Here is a 19,424-nt window from a genome sequence, read left to right on the forward strand (position 1 = left end):
ATCAAGTTTATGGGTATTGGGTCTCCCATGAGCTTATTAGTCATAAGCTTCGATATAGCTTTTGTCTAAGAGATCTCTATTTATACTATCATCCACACACTCTTGAGAACATAACTCTGGTGTATTGGAATCAATTAATAAAAATAAAGTTGACATAGCCCCATTACTATTACGACATGGGGTGAACTAATATAAATCTCTAGTGTCATTTTCTATTTTTTTTGAAGTTTTATTTAGTTAAATTAATTTAGTACAATCCTCTTATTTTCTTATGATCTTCTTAGATCAGTTGACGAAAAATCACATCAACATAACTAATTAAGCAAGAATCATCAATTACACATACAAAAATTAGGTAATATTTATTTTGCACAAATTAAAGTGAAATAGTGATCTATAAATATTCTCCAAATACAACACTACATTTGTTTTAAATAATGTGAGATTTTTTTTAAAAAAATAATTCACTAAAAGTGAAATCAATAAAATTTTAAAAAATAAATAAAAATTGTAAAAATTGAAAAAAAAAATTGGAATATAACTTAAATATATAGATTAGATCTAGTATAATCGCTTTTGTTGGTATCAAACAACTCATTTATTCACTTTCAATTTATTTTAGCATTGTTATTTTTTTATTATTAATTAAAAGAAAAAGAAAAAGAAAAAGAAAAAAAGAAAACCTACATTTCTTCGTTTGGACTCTCCCTCCCTTTTAAACCTCATTAAATAATCTCTTAATAACTTTCTCTCTCTTTCTTTTTATTTTTTTCTCTTTCTCTCTCTAAATGCAGTGTGTGTGTTGAAGCACTATTCCAATCGAGTGCTTTCATAAAAAGGGGAAAAAAGGACAGAAAAACTCAAATCCCTATCTCTCTCTGTTTCTCTTTTTCTTTGAAACCCTAAGAACACCAGTTCAGAGAGAGAACAAAGAAGAAGAAGAAGCGAAGATGGGTCAGAAGTCCCTGATCTACGCGTTTGTGTCGAGGGGGACTGTTATTCTCTCCGAGTATACGGAATTTAGTGGCAATTTCAACTCCATAGCTTTCCAATGTCTCCAGAAGCTTCCTGCTGCGAACAATAAGTTCACTTACAACTGCGATGGCCACACCTTCAATTACCTCGTTGACAATGGCTACAGTTTGTTCTCTTTCCATCCTTGCTTTTTTCTTCTTGTTTGTTTCCTTAAGAAAATTATTTGTAGTCTTTCGATGCGCTTAGTTGTTGTTATGACCGTTATTGGAAGATATGTGTTGTTCAGATTCGTTTTCTTCATAATCCTACTATTTGGTCTTGCGATCTGGTCTGACTTTCTGTTTTATCCCGTCTTTGATGCGAGGAAATGGCAGGTTTTTGGGGGATGTAGATATTTTTGGGCTTTTTTCTTTTTAAATATTTATTAGTTCGTCTGATTGAATATGAGATACGGTGAAAATGAGATGAAGCCTTAAAGGACTTCTTTTGTCAATTGAATGCGGTTCCTGAAAAAAAAAATTGCAGCAAGGATGATGATGGCTAACTAATGTCTAGATAATGATCTTAGGGCCATTATTCCACACAAGATGGAACATGTAAAGAATATAATTCACATTGTGTATTGGTAGGAATATTATCAGGTAGAATTTCATGCAAAGATGAGTTCATTGAACTACAGTTAATTATTCTCGCATTTCTTTGTAGTTGATGTTACTAACACAGTGATTACTGTTGAGTGTTTTGAAACATACTGAAAGTCAAGATTGAGCCTCTGAATTTACTATTTATTGAATGTTATTGAATTTGTAAGTTTGGCTAAATTATCACCATGGATGTTGAAGTTATTTAGATGGCTTGTACATTTCTTGATGAAAGTGAAATGGGGTATATTTTTGTTTCTCTTTGGATTATTAAGAGCTAACCTCATAACAATATAGTAATATAAGTTTTGATCTATGTTATAACAGTATTATAATAGATAGTGATGATTTGAGATTTTATAAACACACATGCATAAAAAAAAATATATATAAATGTTAATGTTGAAGATAGAAAATATATTGTGACACTAATGACCTGATCATGTAGGATTGTAGCCAAAAATGGTCAATTAAACAGAGCAAATTTGTTGCTATTTAACCATTTTTGTTCTTCATTGTATGTTGTGCTTTACAATTTTCTGTTTCTTAGTTTGGTTTCATAATCTTAACAATCTTGTAATATTGTTGTGCTCAAACCCATACCTAAAATTACTAGCAAGATTCACGTTCACCTTATATCATTTCTCTAGTTGAAATATTTCTTTAATTGATAATAACAGTATAATTGAAAATATTTTGTCCTAAATTATGTGCAAGTGTACTTGAGTACTTGAATATATTCAATAATGGACTATAATACCGAGCATCTAAATTGTTGAATGGACTTAGAACTTCTTGAAAATTGACTTAATCGTAATTTTTAACAGTTTACAAAATTAATTTAAATGGCAACACTATATTACTTAAATGATTTTCATTTACTAATCAAAGTATGTTCATCTTGCAGCTTATTGTGTGGTTGCTGATGAGTCTGTCGGAAGACAAGTACCTCTTGCTTTTCTAGAACGTGTCAAGGATGATTTTGTGTCAAAATATGGTGGTGGCAAGGCAGCCACAGCACCTGCAAACAGCCTTAACAAGGAATTTGGGTATTAAGTCCTTGTTTAGATCATTGAGAAACTTAATTTATGTTTTTTATTGTTGAAGTAAATGAAATACTCGAGCTATTCCTTGCAGGCCAAAGCTGAAAGAACACATGCAGTACTGTGTGGATCATCCAGATGAGATAAACAAGCTTGCAAAGGTCAAGGCCCAGGTTTCAGAAGTTAAAGGTGTTATGATGGAGAATATTGAAAAGGTAGGCATGCGATTGTCCTTAATATGAAATGGGCAGATGCTACATGTTATGTATTCAATCCAATTGCCCACTTTAAAGCACTTATGTTTACTTGATCGTGAAAAGGGTGCTTTCCAGATTGGGATTGATGACTTAACTTGAGAGTTTCAAATCATTATGCCAATCTGGAAATTCTGTCCCATGTTATGGCAAAATTTTGGTTCTTGGAGGACTGGATATAATTGTCCAACCCACTCAAAGGGTGGGTGGGTTAATATAGTCCTAAGGAAAGAAACTATTTTTTAAAAATAAAAAAATAAATCAAAAATTAGTTTTTTATATATTTTTTATTTTTTTTATAATACAGAAATATATTAATATTTTAATTATAATTGTAAATAACAAAATATGCACATCATAATTTGGTTTTTTTTTTTTGTTTCTTTTACTCTTTTCCTATTATTAGTTATTTTTATTATTCTTATATATTATGAATATTAAATTTTATGGATCATTATTTTTTATTATTTAAACTATAATTTATGTTTTGAAAAATATATTGAGTAATTTGCGGCGTAAATATCTAATCACCTAAGTTTAACTTTTGATGGTAATAGTACATAAATTATATTTTTGGAACTTTCGTAAGTACCCGACTTTTCTTATTGGTGATTTGGTTTGCTTAAATTAGTTTTTAAATAAAAAATAAAAATTTAATGACCTGGATCAATTAGAGACTGCCATGTGGTCATTGACTTGACACTTAACAGCTTACGGAAGTTTTGTAATTATAACTTAGGTATTATTACCGTCAAACATTAAATTTAGGTATTTATGTCTCAAATTACTCAAATATATTATATACTTCATTTAGTCACATGTACAGAGTACTAAGATAGTTTAATCATAATTAATAATCATCCAATCCTGCTTATTAAATGCACCAAAAAATTATACCAAACTCAGAATGATATATCAATTCACAACCAAAATTACACAAAAAAATAAATAATACATTCATCAAAAAACATATAACTCAACACAAATGAATCAGTCCAGACTTGTATCAAAATACTACAAATTATCTATTTGAACAAATTCAAAATTTAAATAAAATTGAAGAAACAAGTAACTGGCCAGCCCGTGTCCTCAATCCCTGACATCCCTGGATCTTTGACACCTGCATTCCCAACAGCCATGGTCATCCAAATATACTCTGTTGTGCAGCCCTACCTTCTTCAACCCCAACAAACCAACTTACCTATCTTGCGTAGCAGCCAAGACAATACCTCGTCATCGAGTTACTGTCCAAGAAGTAAAAGGATTTTTAAATTAGGATTTAAGATGATTTATAATTAATTATGTTGATTTACATCATTTTTTATTTCATGTTAACAAAAAAAATTTAAATTTATTTTTTTACTTTTTCTATAACTAAAAATTTAACATTAATTTACATATGTTCATTTTATATTTTAAAATATACTTTTCAATAATTTTTCTAATTTAAAATCAACTTGAAATTATTTTTTTTTAAAATAATATTAAATGGTCCGACGAGTGTTGTCCTAGTCATCGCTTGGTAATGACGGCAAATGGTTTTTGAACTTTTGGGTACTTTCTCTTTCAAAAGTACAGATCGGGTATTTATGTGGCAAACAGCAGAAGATGCTTGTAAGATTTAAACAGTACAATTTTTTAAAAACATGGAAGGTTGATATTTTTTTTATTCCCTGCCATTTTGGTTTGTGCAACCTACTTAACATACACTCTTATTTAAAAGTATACTTTATATGAAATTAAGATATTATTATTATAATATATTCTCTTCATTAGCACTATAAGAAGGTTTTGTAAGAATGAAACTACATAGTGGCCTTGTCGGCTAGATTAGATATGGGCATAGGAAATCCAAACAAAAGAATTATCAAATGTTATTTTGACAAAATTTGCTTTTAAGTGTTAGGTGAACTGAAAGAAGGCTTGCTAGTTCTGACTTGTTAGTAAGGTGATCCTGTAATCTTGATCACCCTGACCCACTAGTGGGTTAATTTTCATAAATCAAATGAAGCAGGCAGGGCTTCAAGTAAATGCTGCCCCACCATGTCAACGATCCACTAAGATTTTAATGCTGGGGTTTAATTAAGTAAATGAATCAGATTTTTCATGCTTCAAAGCAGATACTTGTGTTAAATAGCAGTTTGATTCCTTCTTGAAGCTGCACTGATATCATGGGCAAAAAACCTGGTCCATAGCATTTCACCAAGCATTTCTTTTATGCTTTTAAGACTGTGATTCATCTATACCTATACTTTGCACTGGCTAAGAAATGGTTAGTGTCTATGTTATGATGGCCAATTTTTATAGGGCGGTAGCATTGTAAGACCATCTCCAATGGAAGATGTAAAAATTATTCAATATTTGGCACAAAAATTGACTTTGTGATATGTTTGCATTAAATTTTAGCATTGTGTTCCAATACTCAATTGCAAAACTTGATGTAAAATTTAATGTTTTTGATAAGTGAGCTACATTTTAGTTTTTCATCATTTATTTGGAGATGCTCTATTGTGTTTTTGATAAAGCTGTGCTTCTTTGTTTCTATAAATGAATATTGTCAGTCCTGACGCCTCTATTTTTCTATGTTTCGAATTACAGGTGCTGGATAGAGGAGAAAAAATAGAGCTCCTTGTTGACAAGACCGAGAACCTTCATCAACAGGTATGGAAATTTTATATTTTGTATGTATGCCTACTCTGAATTCTTTGTTTTTTCTTTTCTTTTTATTTTTTTTTGGACAATGAACTTAGACATTAAGGGTTACAATTAGTTAAAATTTGTGTAATTGCGTTTTCCCAACCTCCCTTTCTCCATCACAACCGACTTGGATTTATAACAACTGACTACTGGCATTTCTTATTGTTAATTTAATTTTATCGCAGAGTTTAGTTTAATGTTCATTTGCTATAATAGTTGACTTAGTCTTGTTCATGAAGAATCTCCTGTTTGCATTTAAGAAAATGATAGTTAATTCATTAACGTTCAAATGTGTTTTTTCTTCTTGGGTTTTATTTATTCGAGAATTAAAATGTGTTTTCTAATGAAATAATAATATGGTTACAGGCACAAGATTTCCGGACTGCAGGGACTAAAATCCGTAGGAGAATGTGGTTGCAGAACATGAAGATCAAGCTGATTGTTTTGGGAATTCTGATTGCTTTGATTCTCATCATAGTCCTCTCTGTATGCCATGGTTTCAACTGTGGAAAGTGAGCATCTTTCTTCTTCAGAAGGCTTTTGATATCTCAAGCTGCTTTACTTTTGCAATTATTGTATAAGAGACAAAAAAATATACATTCTCTTTGTATGTAGTTAAAAAAAATATATATCCAGGTATTTGGCTTAGACACTTGAAACAGTGTGAATGATACCCTATATATAAGTTGTTATTAGAATGCTTTCCAAGAGAAGGTTTAAAAGTATGAAAATTGTCAGATTGCTTTGCCATAGTGCTCAATTCGTTTGTTCCTTTTTACATATATGAAAAATAAATTTATTGGCCTGTTTTGTATAATTTGGGTTAATGTTTTTCATATTTGTCCTTAGTTTTATAGATTATGGAACCAATATTTACTCTGAAAATTCTCTTTGAACATATTAACCCAATTTTTTTTATTAGGTGGGTAATCTTTTGGTTGTGTTTTATTAAAATTCAGGTTTTGTATTCTATGCTCATCTAGTGACCTAGTAATTACTTTTACTTTTACTTTAATTTTTTCCCCCATTTGACGGTATGTATGACCTTGAAGCGATTCTTTTCTTGATCATGATTAAAGCTTTATCAATGATGTTTTAGTGACCAGATTACGCTGTGATTTCCATTTGGGTTTGTTATTTTCTATAAAGAAAACTTTGGGTCAATGTAAATATAAACAACGGTGAATTATTCCGTGATTTGTTGGATTAGCTATATGAGTCGAGTTAGGTAAACTGTAACATATTTTAAATATCCAGTGTTAAAAAATTTATTTCAATTCAGGGGTTCCCTTTCGCAAAACTACTCAAACAAACCGGAGTGGGGTACCAGTTTACGCTTATCTGATTTTTTGAAAGAACAAACTATCACCCATCTGATTTGAAACAATAACTATCTCCTCCACTTTATTTTGTTAGGTAAGGCATTATCATTAAAAACTTCATACAATAAAATAAAATGTTTATGGTACACTAGAAGCACCAAATATGAGGCTTCACAACGGCAATTATACATTTTTCTTCCTTTCACGTCCCCGGTTCAAGCCGCGTTAGAATCGATTATTGAATTCCTCGCCAGTTTTTGCGCTAGTCCATGGTTTTAAGTAGGACTCCAAACCAAATAATATTCTATCACAATAATTAGAATACAACAACTAATATAGGTCAAAATTATTAAGAAAAAAAAAAAGAAGTCACAAAAACCAGATACTCACCCAGATACTCATTGACATCCATCAATTAAATATATATATTCATATTTGTTCTTTTTTTTCTTTCGACCAAATTCCAATAACTTTTATCTAATATCATCATCATCACCATCATTGAGTTGATTAGCTACAATACTAACATAATCTTTATTGAAACTACTTGTATCTGTAGTATTAGTATCATCCCAATACACCCTTTTCCCTCCTATCAAAACCTCATGTTTCTTTGTCCTGTTATCTCCAATCTTAAACCTCACTCTTCCTCTTTTCGTTCTCAATCCCAACTCCGATTTCGTCACTCCCAAATCCCCATTTGCGATCAAAACCCCCATACCCATTCCGCTCCCACCCCTACAATTCTCCCACATTTCCTCCCCGTTCTTATGATGACTGCTCGAAACGGCGTCGCATTTGGCAAACTCGGGAAGCTGCGGCAGCCAATTCGGAATATGCGGAGCTCGGAGTGGATTCGGAGACGGGTTTGATTTCTCTCTGGCATTGGTATCCAAGAATCGCCGCCGCGGAATTGGCTTTGCGAACGGGGTTTCAACGTTGGAATCGACGAAGTGTGATAGCTCGGCGAGAAGGGCCGAGGTTAGAAGGCAGTAGTTGGTTCGGTGGAGATTGGAGGCGCCTGAGAAGCCACGGTGGGATTCGAGGTCATGGAGGGCGTTGGTGATGTCAAAAATGTTGGATTGGGAGCGGTTTGAGGCAGCAGCGATGGAGGCGGAGGACTTGGCTATAGCTGCGATGTAGTTTGTGGTGACGAGAGTTAGGGTATCAATGGCGGATAGGCGAGTGTATTTGAAGCCCGCTGCGTTGCATATCTGAGCTACAGCGATTTTGGCGATGGCGAATGAGAAGTCAGGGGGTGTTGATTCTGATTCAATCTCTGCTGCTGGTGTTTGAGATTTTTTTGAGGATTTGGGTTTTGGTTTTGGTTTCATGGTGGATTGGGATTGGGATTGGGATGTTGAGTTTGTGTTTTTTCTTCTTCTACTTAAACCCTAAGCATATCAAAACACACTCTTTAACAGGGTTTATGTTTTGTACTTTTTCTTTTTGTACTTTTTTTTAAATAATAATTACTGCATTTTTTTTAGAATGCTAAGGACAACACTCTTTAGAGCATTGAGTATTCATTTTTTTCAAGCTAGTTTGTCCCTAACATTGAGTAAAGAGTAATTTGCGGTATTAATACTTAAGTTTATTTCAAAGTTGCAGATAAATACTCAAGTAAAAATTTTGGCGGTAAAAATATCTCTGTTAGGATTCTGGAAATTCTGTAGATACCTCTTCGTTAAGTGACATGTAAATGTCCACATGTCATCTTTGCATTCGTCTACATTATTTAATTATTATTTTTATTATTTAAAATATTTGAAAATTATTTTAAAATTAAAAAAATAAAATAAAATTAAAATTAAAATTAAACCTAATTATAAATTAAATTTACATAATAATAATAATATTAATTAAAAACATAAATCTTCATCTCCCATACCATCGTCTTCTCCATTGTGTTCTTAATAGAGACATCCCAAACCTAAAAAAAAAATCAACCAAAAATCTTAAAAAAATTTCTCACCCAAAACCATTCACCCACTTAAAGCTCAAAAACATTCCCACTAAGAGAAAACTGATCTAACCAATCCAACAAACAAAACTCTACTCAAATATCCCAAAATTGAAAAAAAAAAAAAACCCAATAAATTTCTCCTACAAAAATCCCCATCTATAATATCTTGAGAAAGAAAATAAAAAAGGTAAAAAAAAAAATACCTAGAAGCCTTTTCTTCTACACTGCTTCAACAGTCTGCCCAGAAACATCATCGTCGTCCTCTTGTGCGATTGCAACCCCAGCACTCAATCTTCCCAGATCGAGAGGGAGAACAAGCTTCACTCAAATTGGGATGCAATAAACAAACAATAGATGTCGTTGATGCCCAGATCTCAACTAAGACCAAGTATCTTGTCGATGCCTTACTTGTATCTTTGTTAGGTGTGGTAAAGTTTGTTTGGGCCATGATGGTCGGAGTTGCTCCGTCTGGCTCTGAGTAGAGAGAAATCGAGAAAGAGAGGGACTGAGAGAGTGGAGAGAACTCAAGCGAGATCGAGAGGGAGAACAAGCTTCAGTGTGCTCTGCTGCTTGCGATCCTGGTGGTGGGAATCTCGTCCATCGGTTGTGGTAGAATGCCTCACCGGGGTCGAGTGGAGGGGCGCCGGAGATGAAACCTGTGAGAAGAGAAAGATGAGATCGAGGTTCAGTTTTAGGTTTCTTTTGATTTTTTTATTTTTTTTTTATAAATTTTAATGTTAATTTATTATTATTATTTTGTATATTTAAATTTATAATTAGGTTTAATTTTACTTTACTTTAATTTAATTTTTTTTAATTTTAAAATGATTTTTAAATATTTTAATGAATTTCAAATAATAAAAATAATAATTAAATGATGTGGACCAATGCGAAGATGACATGTGGACACTTACATATCACTTAACGGAAAGGTACTTACGGAAGTTTCCGAACCCTAACGAAGGTATTTTTTCCGTCAAAATTTTTACTTAGGTATTTATTTGCAACTTTGAGATAAATTTAAGTATTTACGCCGCAAATTACTCTTTAGTAAATAGAGCTGGATAGGATTCATCCAATTGAATCGAACCAATTAAATTCAATTCAATTACAAAAAATTGAATATCGAATTACAATTAGATTGAATTGGATGTATAATTAGATTGGATCAGTTATTGGATGTTAATTTCGAAATTTAATTAAAAACAAGTCCAATCCAATTACAATTAAAATATATTAAAATATTATTTATATATAATAAACTTATTAAAAAATAAAAAAAATAGTTTAGTTGTATTTTTTAGGCTTTCTATTTATCTACCAATACATTTAATTAAGGACAATTTTTATTATATATCTATTCTATATAAAATGTGGCTATGTAACATAATTTTTAGTTTAACGATACTTTTCGGGTTTCTACGTTAACTTTAACAGAATATCCTCTTAATTAACAGAATATTCTTTATTAATTTTATAATATTATTATATATATTTAAAATAAAATTACGCTTTTTTCAGTTTCAACCAAAAAAAGTAACGATATTACAAAAATACTTCTAGCTGGCCAAATAAACAAATACACAGTCCAAATAAAAAAAATTACACAAATACCACTTACGCACACCTTCAACCCATGATCCATGCTTCTCGGGCAACTATCGCACAACCATCGCGCAACTACGCAGCAACCCAGAAAAAAAAGAGAACACTATTAATTCCAGTGACTTCACCTGAGAAGACGACCAGAATCAATCGAAACAGAGGTTGTTTCGAATTCATAAAAAAAGTGTAGAAAAACTACTACGAAACTAAAATTCAACCGAAAATTAAGTTTAATTTGCATAAAATTAATGTCCTGACTTCAATTTTTAGATCCATGAAAGGCATATCTCAAAAAGTTGAACTGGAGTTCCCAAACAATCCAACTCAAGTATAATCCAAAAAAATTACATCAATACTATAGTAAAATGTTTATCCTGGTGTATTTTTGTTATTTTCCAAATTTAATGGTGAATTTGTTCATATAAAATGATAAAGAGACATGTAAATAGAGTTGCGTACGTGGAAACACTGTTCTGATTTTTAATGTTTCACAACAGTTGCATAAACATTCTGCTAACAGTTATTTCGTCTGATTGAAACCTTCGTCTGATGCAACCTTCGGCCAACCACCCAAAAAACTTTCGTCTGATTGTAACCTTCGTCTGATGCAACCTTCGACCAACCACTTAGCAACCACTCTGCAACCATTGTCTGATTGAAACCCTCGTATGATGCAACCATCGCGTAACCACGCAGCAACCACTCTACAACCATCGTCTGATTGTGTAAGTGATGATAGTGTAAGTGGTATTTTAGTAATTAAAATTACATAAAAAGTATAAATGTTGACTTTACCTTATGAAGGTATTTTTGTAAATAAAATGTCAATTTATATTTTCTATGTAATAATTCCTAGATTTATAGATAATAAAGGGCTTTTTTCAGTTTTAACAAAAAAAAAATAACAATATTACAAAAATACTTACAGCTGGCCAAATAAACAAATATACAGCCTAAATAAAAAAAATTACACAAATACCCCTTACACACACCTTCAACCCAGGATCCATGCTTCCTAGGCAATCATCCCGCTACCATGCAACAACCAAAACGAAAATTCAACCAGAAAGAGAACCACCATTAATTTCGGCGACTTCACCTAAGAAGACGACCATAATCAATCAAAACATCGACTGTTTCGAATTCATGAAAAAAATGTAGAAAAACTACTACGAAACTAAAATTTAACTGGAAAGTTAATTTAATTTGCATAAAAATAATGTCCTGACTTCAATTTTCAGATCCATGAAATGTAGATTTGAAAAAGTTGAACTAGAGTTCCCAAATAATCTAACTCAAGTATAATCTAAAAAAAATTACATTAATACTATCGTAAAATGTTTATCCTAGTATATTTTCGTTGTTTTCCGAATTTTTAAGGTAAATTTGTTCATATTAAATCATAAAAAGATATGTAGATAGAATTACGTATGTGGAAACACTGTTCTGATTTTTCATATTTCATAACAGCTGCATAAATATTTTGCTAACAATTATTTCGTCTGATTGAAACCTTCGTCTGATGCAACCTTCAACCAACCACCCAGCAACTAGGGGTGTTCACAATGTATCCGATCCAATCCAATCCGCACGATCCAATCCAATCCAATCCGCAAAATGCAGATATCCGCACTTGTGCGGATTGGATTGGATTGAAAAATCTAAAATTCACATTTGTGCGGATTGGATGTTGTTTGACCTCAAAAAGTAACCGATCCAATCCAATCCGCACTTAATTATATATATTTTTAAAAAATTATAATATGTAATATATATTAATTAAAAAAAATATACAAACTTCTAATTTCTTAATCTTTTTTAGTAATATATTGAGTTGGTGCATTTTATTTATTTTGTAATAAAAAATACAAGAAAAATAATTCTTATTCACATAGACACATACACATAAAGTTTAAATATATATATACTAGCTTATTTATTTTAGTAATTAGATACATATATATTTTAGTGTAAATCTAAAGATAAGTATATATATATATTGATATATATGTATATTGGTTTAATTTGTATATAAATAGAGATGGAAATAGATTATTATTGGAGATTAAAAAACAATAGTCTTTTTTTTTTGAATTTTTTTCTATGAAATATTAAATAATTTATTATTAAAAAAATAACCGATCCAAAATAACCGATCAAATCCGCACTGTTGCGGATTGGATTGGATTGGATTTAAACTCTTGTGCGGATCGGATTGAATCCAAAATATGAAATCCGCACTTAGTGCGGATTGGATGTTGTTTGAGTGCGGATTGGATGTTGTTTGACCAAAAAAGTGCGGATTGGATCGGATGAACACCCCTACCAGCAACCATCGTCTGATTGTGTAAGTGATAGTGTAAGATGTATTTTAGTAATTAAAAGCACATATTAAAAAGTATAAGTGTTGTCCTCACCTTATAACTTTTTTTTTTATAAATAAAGTGTCGACTTATATTTTCCATACAATAATTCCTAATAAATAATGTATTTTTGTATGAAATTTTGATTATTTTCAATAAAATTATTTATTACTTTTTTTTTTTTTTTTGAAAGGAAATTATTTATTACTTAAAAAAAAAAAAATAATAAAACAAAAAGATTATTAACGGGGGCCGAGCGGAATTATTTGAAAATAAATCTAAAAACGCAACGTTTTAAGGGAGATCCCATTCCCAGAGAAAACAAAAACAAGTTTAATTTGTACTTCAATTGCTACTAGGGGTGGGCATCATCCAATCCAATCCAATTGAACCGAACCGATCCAATCCAATCCAATTACAAAAAGTTGGATATCCAATTACAATTGGATTGGATTGGATGCTAAAAGTTGGATTCTAATTGGATTGGATCGGTTATTGGATGTCAATCTCAAAATCCAATTAAAAACCGATCCAATCCAATTACATTTATACATATTAAAAAATTATTTATATAATAAAAAATATTAAAAAATATAATAAATATTTATTAGATTTTTTTGTATGTTAAATTTATAACACTTGATTGTTTAGTGTATTTTTTTCATGATGTTTTGTTCTATTTTATTACTTAGAAATGTTATTGTTTTAATTATTTAAAACTTTTAGTTACAATACACTTGTAAGAATAATATATTTATGAAGTATTAAACTTAAATAAAAAGTGATATTTAATTTTTTACGTATTTTTCTTTATATTTTTAAGCTAATATTGAAATTTAGGTGTGTAATTGGATATCCAATTAAAAAACCGATCCAATCCAATTAGTAATTGGATTGGATTGGATTGGATTTTGAGGTCTAATTGGATTGGATCGGATGATGATTTTCCAAATCCAATTACTAATTGTATTGGATCGGATGAGGAAAAAAAGGTTGGATTGGATCGGATGCCCACCCCTAATTGCTACCGTTCCCAAATACAAAAAAGCAATCTGGAAACCCTAAAGCCTATGTACAATACAATATTGAAAATCTCATCTCACTGCCGGTACGCCTTCTCGGAGTCAAGGCTCTCATGGGCAAGCGAGAGTTTCAAAGAGGGAAGCTCGATCGTGAATTCGTAGAAGAAGATGATCGAGTTCAAACCCCCAACAAATCTGTAGTAAATATCAGCGACGATGATGAAGAAGACGAGGCAAACGAAGATTTAAGTCTCGAAATTGTCGAGAAAGCTCTATTGATGCGTGCGGCGAAGTTGGTCCCGGACGACCCCGTTTCTTTTTCCTCTAATGGAGTTGACTCTGTGAGGAACAACACTCCTTCCAGTGGTGTTGCTGGTGTTAAAGTAGTAAACAATGCCACGGAGGAGAAAAAAAGACTGATCAAGAAGGTAAAGAAGAAGAAGCTAAAGAAGACGGAAATCGCACACGACAATGTGAGTACTGGTCTGTATTTTTTGCGTTAGGAAGTTACAATATTAATTAGTGAAATGGAATACAAATCAGGGTTACTTTTGAATTTTTGGGCTTAGGAGGAATGAAAGTTTATTGATTGACATGAAGTTCTGATTTTGTTGGACACTTAATGGGCATGTTTTACTTTTAATGCCTGTTTCAGTTTTCGATTGAAGTAATGGAGTTTATTATGTCAAACAATAAAGATTTTGGTTGATTTTTGATAGGGTTAGATTTGTGATATGTTGTTATTGCTTTAGGATGTTGAGACCAAAGAAGACATAGATGTAGTGGTAACTGAGGTTACTGAGCCAAAACCAGTTGCGGTTGCAAACAATGCTGTGCTTCGTAAACTTCTTGTAAGTCTTTTACTTTTTTTTTTTTTCATGCTCTGAAAGCCTTTTGAAAATCTAAGTTTAAATCTGTACGAAGGCTTAGTTTTGTGTATCTGCTATGTCAGCGAGGGCCAAGGTATTTCGATCCTCCAGATAATAGTTGGGGAACATGCTATAATTGTGGTGAAGAAGGACACGCGGCCGTGAATTGTAAGTCGGCTAGGCGGAAGAAACCATGTTTTGTTTGTGGGAGTTTTGAGCACAATGCAAAGCAATGCAATAAGGTTTGTTTGGACCAAAGATGAATTTGCTAAACTAACTATATTATGGAAGTTATTAATTATATCATTTCGTTCTGGTTAAGTTGAACTGAACTCTTGAATCTGTTATTCTGTCTTTCCATCATTAATGGTTGTTTGCGGGTGGAGTGTAGATTTTTTAGGATTTGATCATAGCTGTATGTGCTAGCGTTTAGATGATTGAGGGACTATTAGGCAAAACGTGTAATAACCTGTTTGGTTGAAAGGAATGAAAACATTGGAATGGGAATAGGAATGAAATGGAATAAAATTTAAAATGCATAAAAAAAATTGATAAAAAAATTATTAAATTTTTTCTCATCATACATTGAAATGGTCTTTTCTTCCATTTCAAAATGGAATAGTCATTCCACCAAAATAGTGGAAAGGCCATTCCATTGGAATGACATTCTAACACTTTAATATACAACCAAACAAAGGAATGGAATGAAGATTGTTTCCTTTCCATTCCATTTTATTACCTCCATCCAAACGCCACCTAAGTGGGCTTATTTCTGTTATTTATAATTCAAGCTATCTCTTTCTCTTTTCTGGTTCCTTATATCACAATATTGATTGCTTTGTGAAATAATATTTAAAATCCATTGAACTAATCATTGAAATATTTTGTGATTCACCGATTGTCATTCGATACTTTCTTTTCCCTCTTCTTACTGTTTGAACTTATTTTTATAGGGACAAGATTGCTTTACCTGCAGAAAGAGTGGGCACCGTGCTAAGGACTGTCCTGATAAGTATAAGGGTAGCTCCACGAGATCAAATATATGTTTAAAGTGTGGATATGGTGGACATGATATGTTTTCATGCTGGAATGATTATGAACATGATGATCTCAAGGTTTATTGCATGTTTTGCATATAAGTTGATAGAATTTTGTAGAGCTCATGATATGTATTTAATTTTAGTTTTATAACTTTGATCTTTTTGGCTTCCTTGGTGGTTTTTGTGAGCAGGAAATTTGTTGTTATGTTTGCAAAAAAGTGGGGCATTTATGTTGTGTCAAGTATGCGGATTCTTGTCAAAACGTAGTTTCTTGTTACAGATGTGGTCAAGTGGGACATACCGGCTTGGTAAGTACTGAATGTACAATGCTTGTGCTGTGATGTTCTCCATCATCTATTCATGTTATTAGGAGTTCTCTCTGTCTGTCTTTCTTTATGCTATACATATAATTATATATTTTTTTAGTCCCTCTTAATTTGCCGTGAAATTACTTATGAGCTCAGAACTCTTAAACATCTTGCAAGTTAAGATAGGTTTTATATGGTTCTATTTATTTGCATTTTTTCTTTTTCTTAAGGTCTTCCATCCACATATATGCTCTTGTGATTGTCAAGGACTCAAAGGCACCAAACTAGTTCACCCAACTTGCAAATTTTGCATATTATATATAAAAACTGTTAAACTAAACGAGTCCTTGTCATGCAGTCCTGCACAGGGATATATGGTGAAACCACAGGAGCTAATGCTGTGGCTAGCTCGTGCTTTAGGTGTGGGGAAGGTGGTCATTTCGCACGAGAGTGCACAAACTCTTATCAGGTTAGTATTAGTGTAGATTGAACAATTGTTGGTGTGCCAGTCTAGTTCTTTTTCTCTCTCACTAACTTTGGTAAAACAAATGCATTGACGCCTTATCTACTTTTGAAGGTGGGTAAAAGGGACCGGGAACCATCCACCCCAACTTTGAGAGTTCACAGAGAACAGAAACACAAAAAGCAATTCGCGTCTGCTCCTCATGACCTTGGCAAGGCTGCTCATAAAAAGAAAAAATCTCACCATCATGAACCAAGTGTTACTACACCGCAAAAGTCGAAACATAGAGGTGGATGGATAATGGATGATCCTGTGGACTTCTCTTATGGCAACGGCAGAAATAATAGTTGGAGGTCTCCAGCAACACCGGCTGGTAATTATCGAGGTAGATGGATGACAGAGGATCTTGGGGACTTCTCCTACGATAGTAGGAGAAAACAGAGCTGGAGGTCTCCTGCATCACCGTATAGCCAGGGTCATAGAATTTCTACTATTACTGCTGGTGGTCATGTATCAAATTCTCAGTCTTCTAAACGAACAAGGAAGGGTTATGCGAACCCACATTTCCAAGGATCCTATAATGCATGGTAGCTTTAGTAGTTTTTTTTTTTTTTTTTTTTTCTTGCTGTTCAAAGCCAATTGTTGTTACAAAGGCCATACCATTGTTCAATTTTCATTTTTATTTTTCTCTAAAGTTATGTTGGAAATTTATTGGATCACAAAAGTTGCATTGTATTTTTCTTGTGTCTTTCAGCCCAGCCCATTCGCAAGGGTGGTCTCATTTCATTCGAATATAAAATGTTAAAATTAAACACATTATTTTTTGGAGGGAATCCACATATAATAATACATTTCGAAAACTTGAATTTGTTATTATTGCTATGATTTTGTTTTTTTTTTTTGTTTTTAAAAAAATTGGAATTTATGGTTTAAAATTAAGTCATCTATAAAACAAATAGAAAATAAGTTTCAGGAAACTGCATAGATTAATGCAAACAAGTCTGTCATGTCTCAGCCTCCCTTCTGGCTGAGATAAAGAACAACTTTTCAGCAATTTCAAAGAAGGGATTTGAAAGCATATGAACACATGGAATAAGAAGCTTTTTTCAATTGCTGGTCGGGAGGTCCTTTTAATTGTAGTTGTGCAATCCATTCCAATTTATACTATGAGTTGTTTTCATCTTCAAACTACTTATAGTATTAAAACTTATGGTGGGGCGAGAACAAGAATAGTTCTAAGATTCATTGGAATCTTTCGAAACTGTTTTGCAAAGCTAAACAAGGAGGATTGAGATTTTGTTCTTTCATCCATTTCAATTAGGTGTTATTGGCTAAGCAAGCCTGAAGGATCCTATCAGTGCTAAACTTCTTTCTTAGCAGTTTCCTCAAACATATTCTTCTAATAATACGTTTTTAGAATCTCGTCAGGAATCATTCATCTAGTTTGGAATCATGAGTTGCTAATGTAAGGTTTGAGATAAAAGATGGGTAATGGGCAGCTGATATCTAGTGGAATGGATCCTTGCATACCAGGTCATACCCAATTTTGATCAATCCGTTTTACAGGTCACTTAACTATCCTAATTGCTCATTTCATCAATGATGCTAGAGAGTGGAATCCATCTTTGATTTAACAGCACTTTTCTCCAATGGATATTGATCACATTCTCACAATTGCTTTGAGTTTTTTTTCCTTCACAAGGCATCTTAATGTGGCATCACTAGAATTCTGGTATGCACACAGTTAAGATTGGATTTCATTTGGCTGCCAAGATTGTGGTGAAAGCACCTTTGTGGGTAATAACTCTTAGTGGATTCGTCTACATCGAGTTTAAATGATAGGTGGTGGGAAACATTTTAGAATTTAAATTACCTCCAAAAATCAAGATTTTTGTATAGAGAGTGGTACATAATATTCTTCTAGTAGCTGTTTTTATACAGAAACGAAAAATAATTACAACAACACTACTTGTTCAATGTGTTCACATGCTTGGGGATGCTCTCTTTGGTTGTAAATTTTCTAAGGGTGTATGGAAGGCTTCATGCTTTAAGATGGACTATGGAAGAGCACAATCAATGAATCTCAGTGATTACTTAGTTCACTTATCAAAGATGCATTCTACACCAGATTTGGAAGCCATCATAAGCATGATGTGGGCTATTTGATCTGAACCGAGAAATGTAGTGCATGGAGGTTCTCATAGGGACGCTTCTTCCTTGGCACAATATGCTTGCAATTACCTAGACAGCTACTATAGAGTAAGTGCACGAATGAGAGGACTGATATTAGAACCAACCTACTCGATTTACATCAAATTCCAACTGTTGATATTCCATGGCAGCCACTAATGGGTAATGACTTTAAGCTAAACATTGATGCATGCACCCACAAAGGTGTTAAGAGTTGGAACAGTCATTTGAGATCACAATGAAAAAGTCATCACTCCAAGTCGGTGCAAGGATGTCTTTAAGCTCATGAGATTGAAGCAAAGGTAACGTTTTATAGTCTGAATTAGGTATCTCAACTACAAATACCAGTGACTCATATTGAAACGGATGCCTTACGACTTGCTATTGCCTTGCACACCCCAACCTCTGAATTATCCTGTTTTCATGATTTAATTTTAGATGCAACAAAACTGCTCATGATTGTTTATGATTTGACAAAACATACTCTAGGATTAGACAGTGATATGATTTGGTTAAAAGGATATTTCCTCTCTAATTTTATTTGTTGTTATAAATAAATTACGAAACGGCTCGCACTTCATGTGGGATTATTTATAATTTTTATAAATTACATATGAAAAGATTGTTCTTAACAATTTCTTTTGTTAACAATAATAAAGTCTTTTC

General features: G+C 32.4%; 3 protein-coding genes across 3 annotated transcripts; 2 read left to right on the forward strand and 1 right to left on the reverse strand.

Annotated features, from left to right (window-relative positions):
* The first annotated feature begins 721 nt into the window (after nt 1-721).
* Nucleotides 722-6,415, forward strand: LOC115697264 (vesicle-associated membrane protein 721). Its single transcript, XM_030624197.2, has 5 exons — nt 722-1,140; nt 2,524-2,665; nt 2,754-2,874; nt 5,512-5,574; nt 5,977-6,415. Exons 1-5 carry the CDS (start codon nt 951-953, stop codon nt 6,124-6,126), a joined length of 666 nt encoding a protein of 221 aa, XP_030480057.1. The 5' UTR covers nt 722-950; the 3' UTR covers nt 6,127-6,415.
* A 572-nt stretch (nt 6,416-6,987) lies between these two features.
* On the reverse strand, nt 6,988-8,475 carry LOC115696892 (transcription initiation factor TFIID subunit 8). The gene has a single exon (XM_030623778.2). The coding sequence runs from the start codon at nt 8,264-8,266 to the stop codon at nt 7,406-7,408; it is 861 nt and encodes a 286-aa protein (XP_030479638.1). The 5' UTR covers nt 8,267-8,475; the 3' UTR covers nt 6,988-7,405.
* Nucleotides 8,476-13,873: 5,398 nt separating this feature from the next.
* Nucleotides 13,874-17,428, forward strand: LOC115697756 (uncharacterized). The gene is made up of 7 exons (XM_030624878.2): nt 13,874-14,361; nt 14,641-14,739; nt 14,841-14,999; nt 15,711-15,872; nt 15,989-16,105; nt 16,464-16,574; nt 16,683-17,428. Exons 1-7 carry the CDS (start codon nt 14,002-14,004, stop codon nt 17,157-17,159), a joined length of 1,485 nt encoding a protein of 494 aa, XP_030480738.1. The 5' UTR covers nt 13,874-14,001; the 3' UTR covers nt 17,160-17,428.
* Nucleotides 17,429-19,424: the final 1,996 nt, after the last annotated feature.

The sequence above is a fragment of the Cannabis sativa genome, chromosome 7 (genome assembly GCF_029168945.1).
Source record: "Cannabis sativa cultivar Pink pepper isolate KNU-18-1 chromosome 7, ASM2916894v1, whole genome shotgun sequence".
Classification (NCBI taxonomy): domain Eukaryota; kingdom Viridiplantae; phylum Streptophyta; class Magnoliopsida; order Rosales; family Cannabaceae; genus Cannabis; species Cannabis sativa.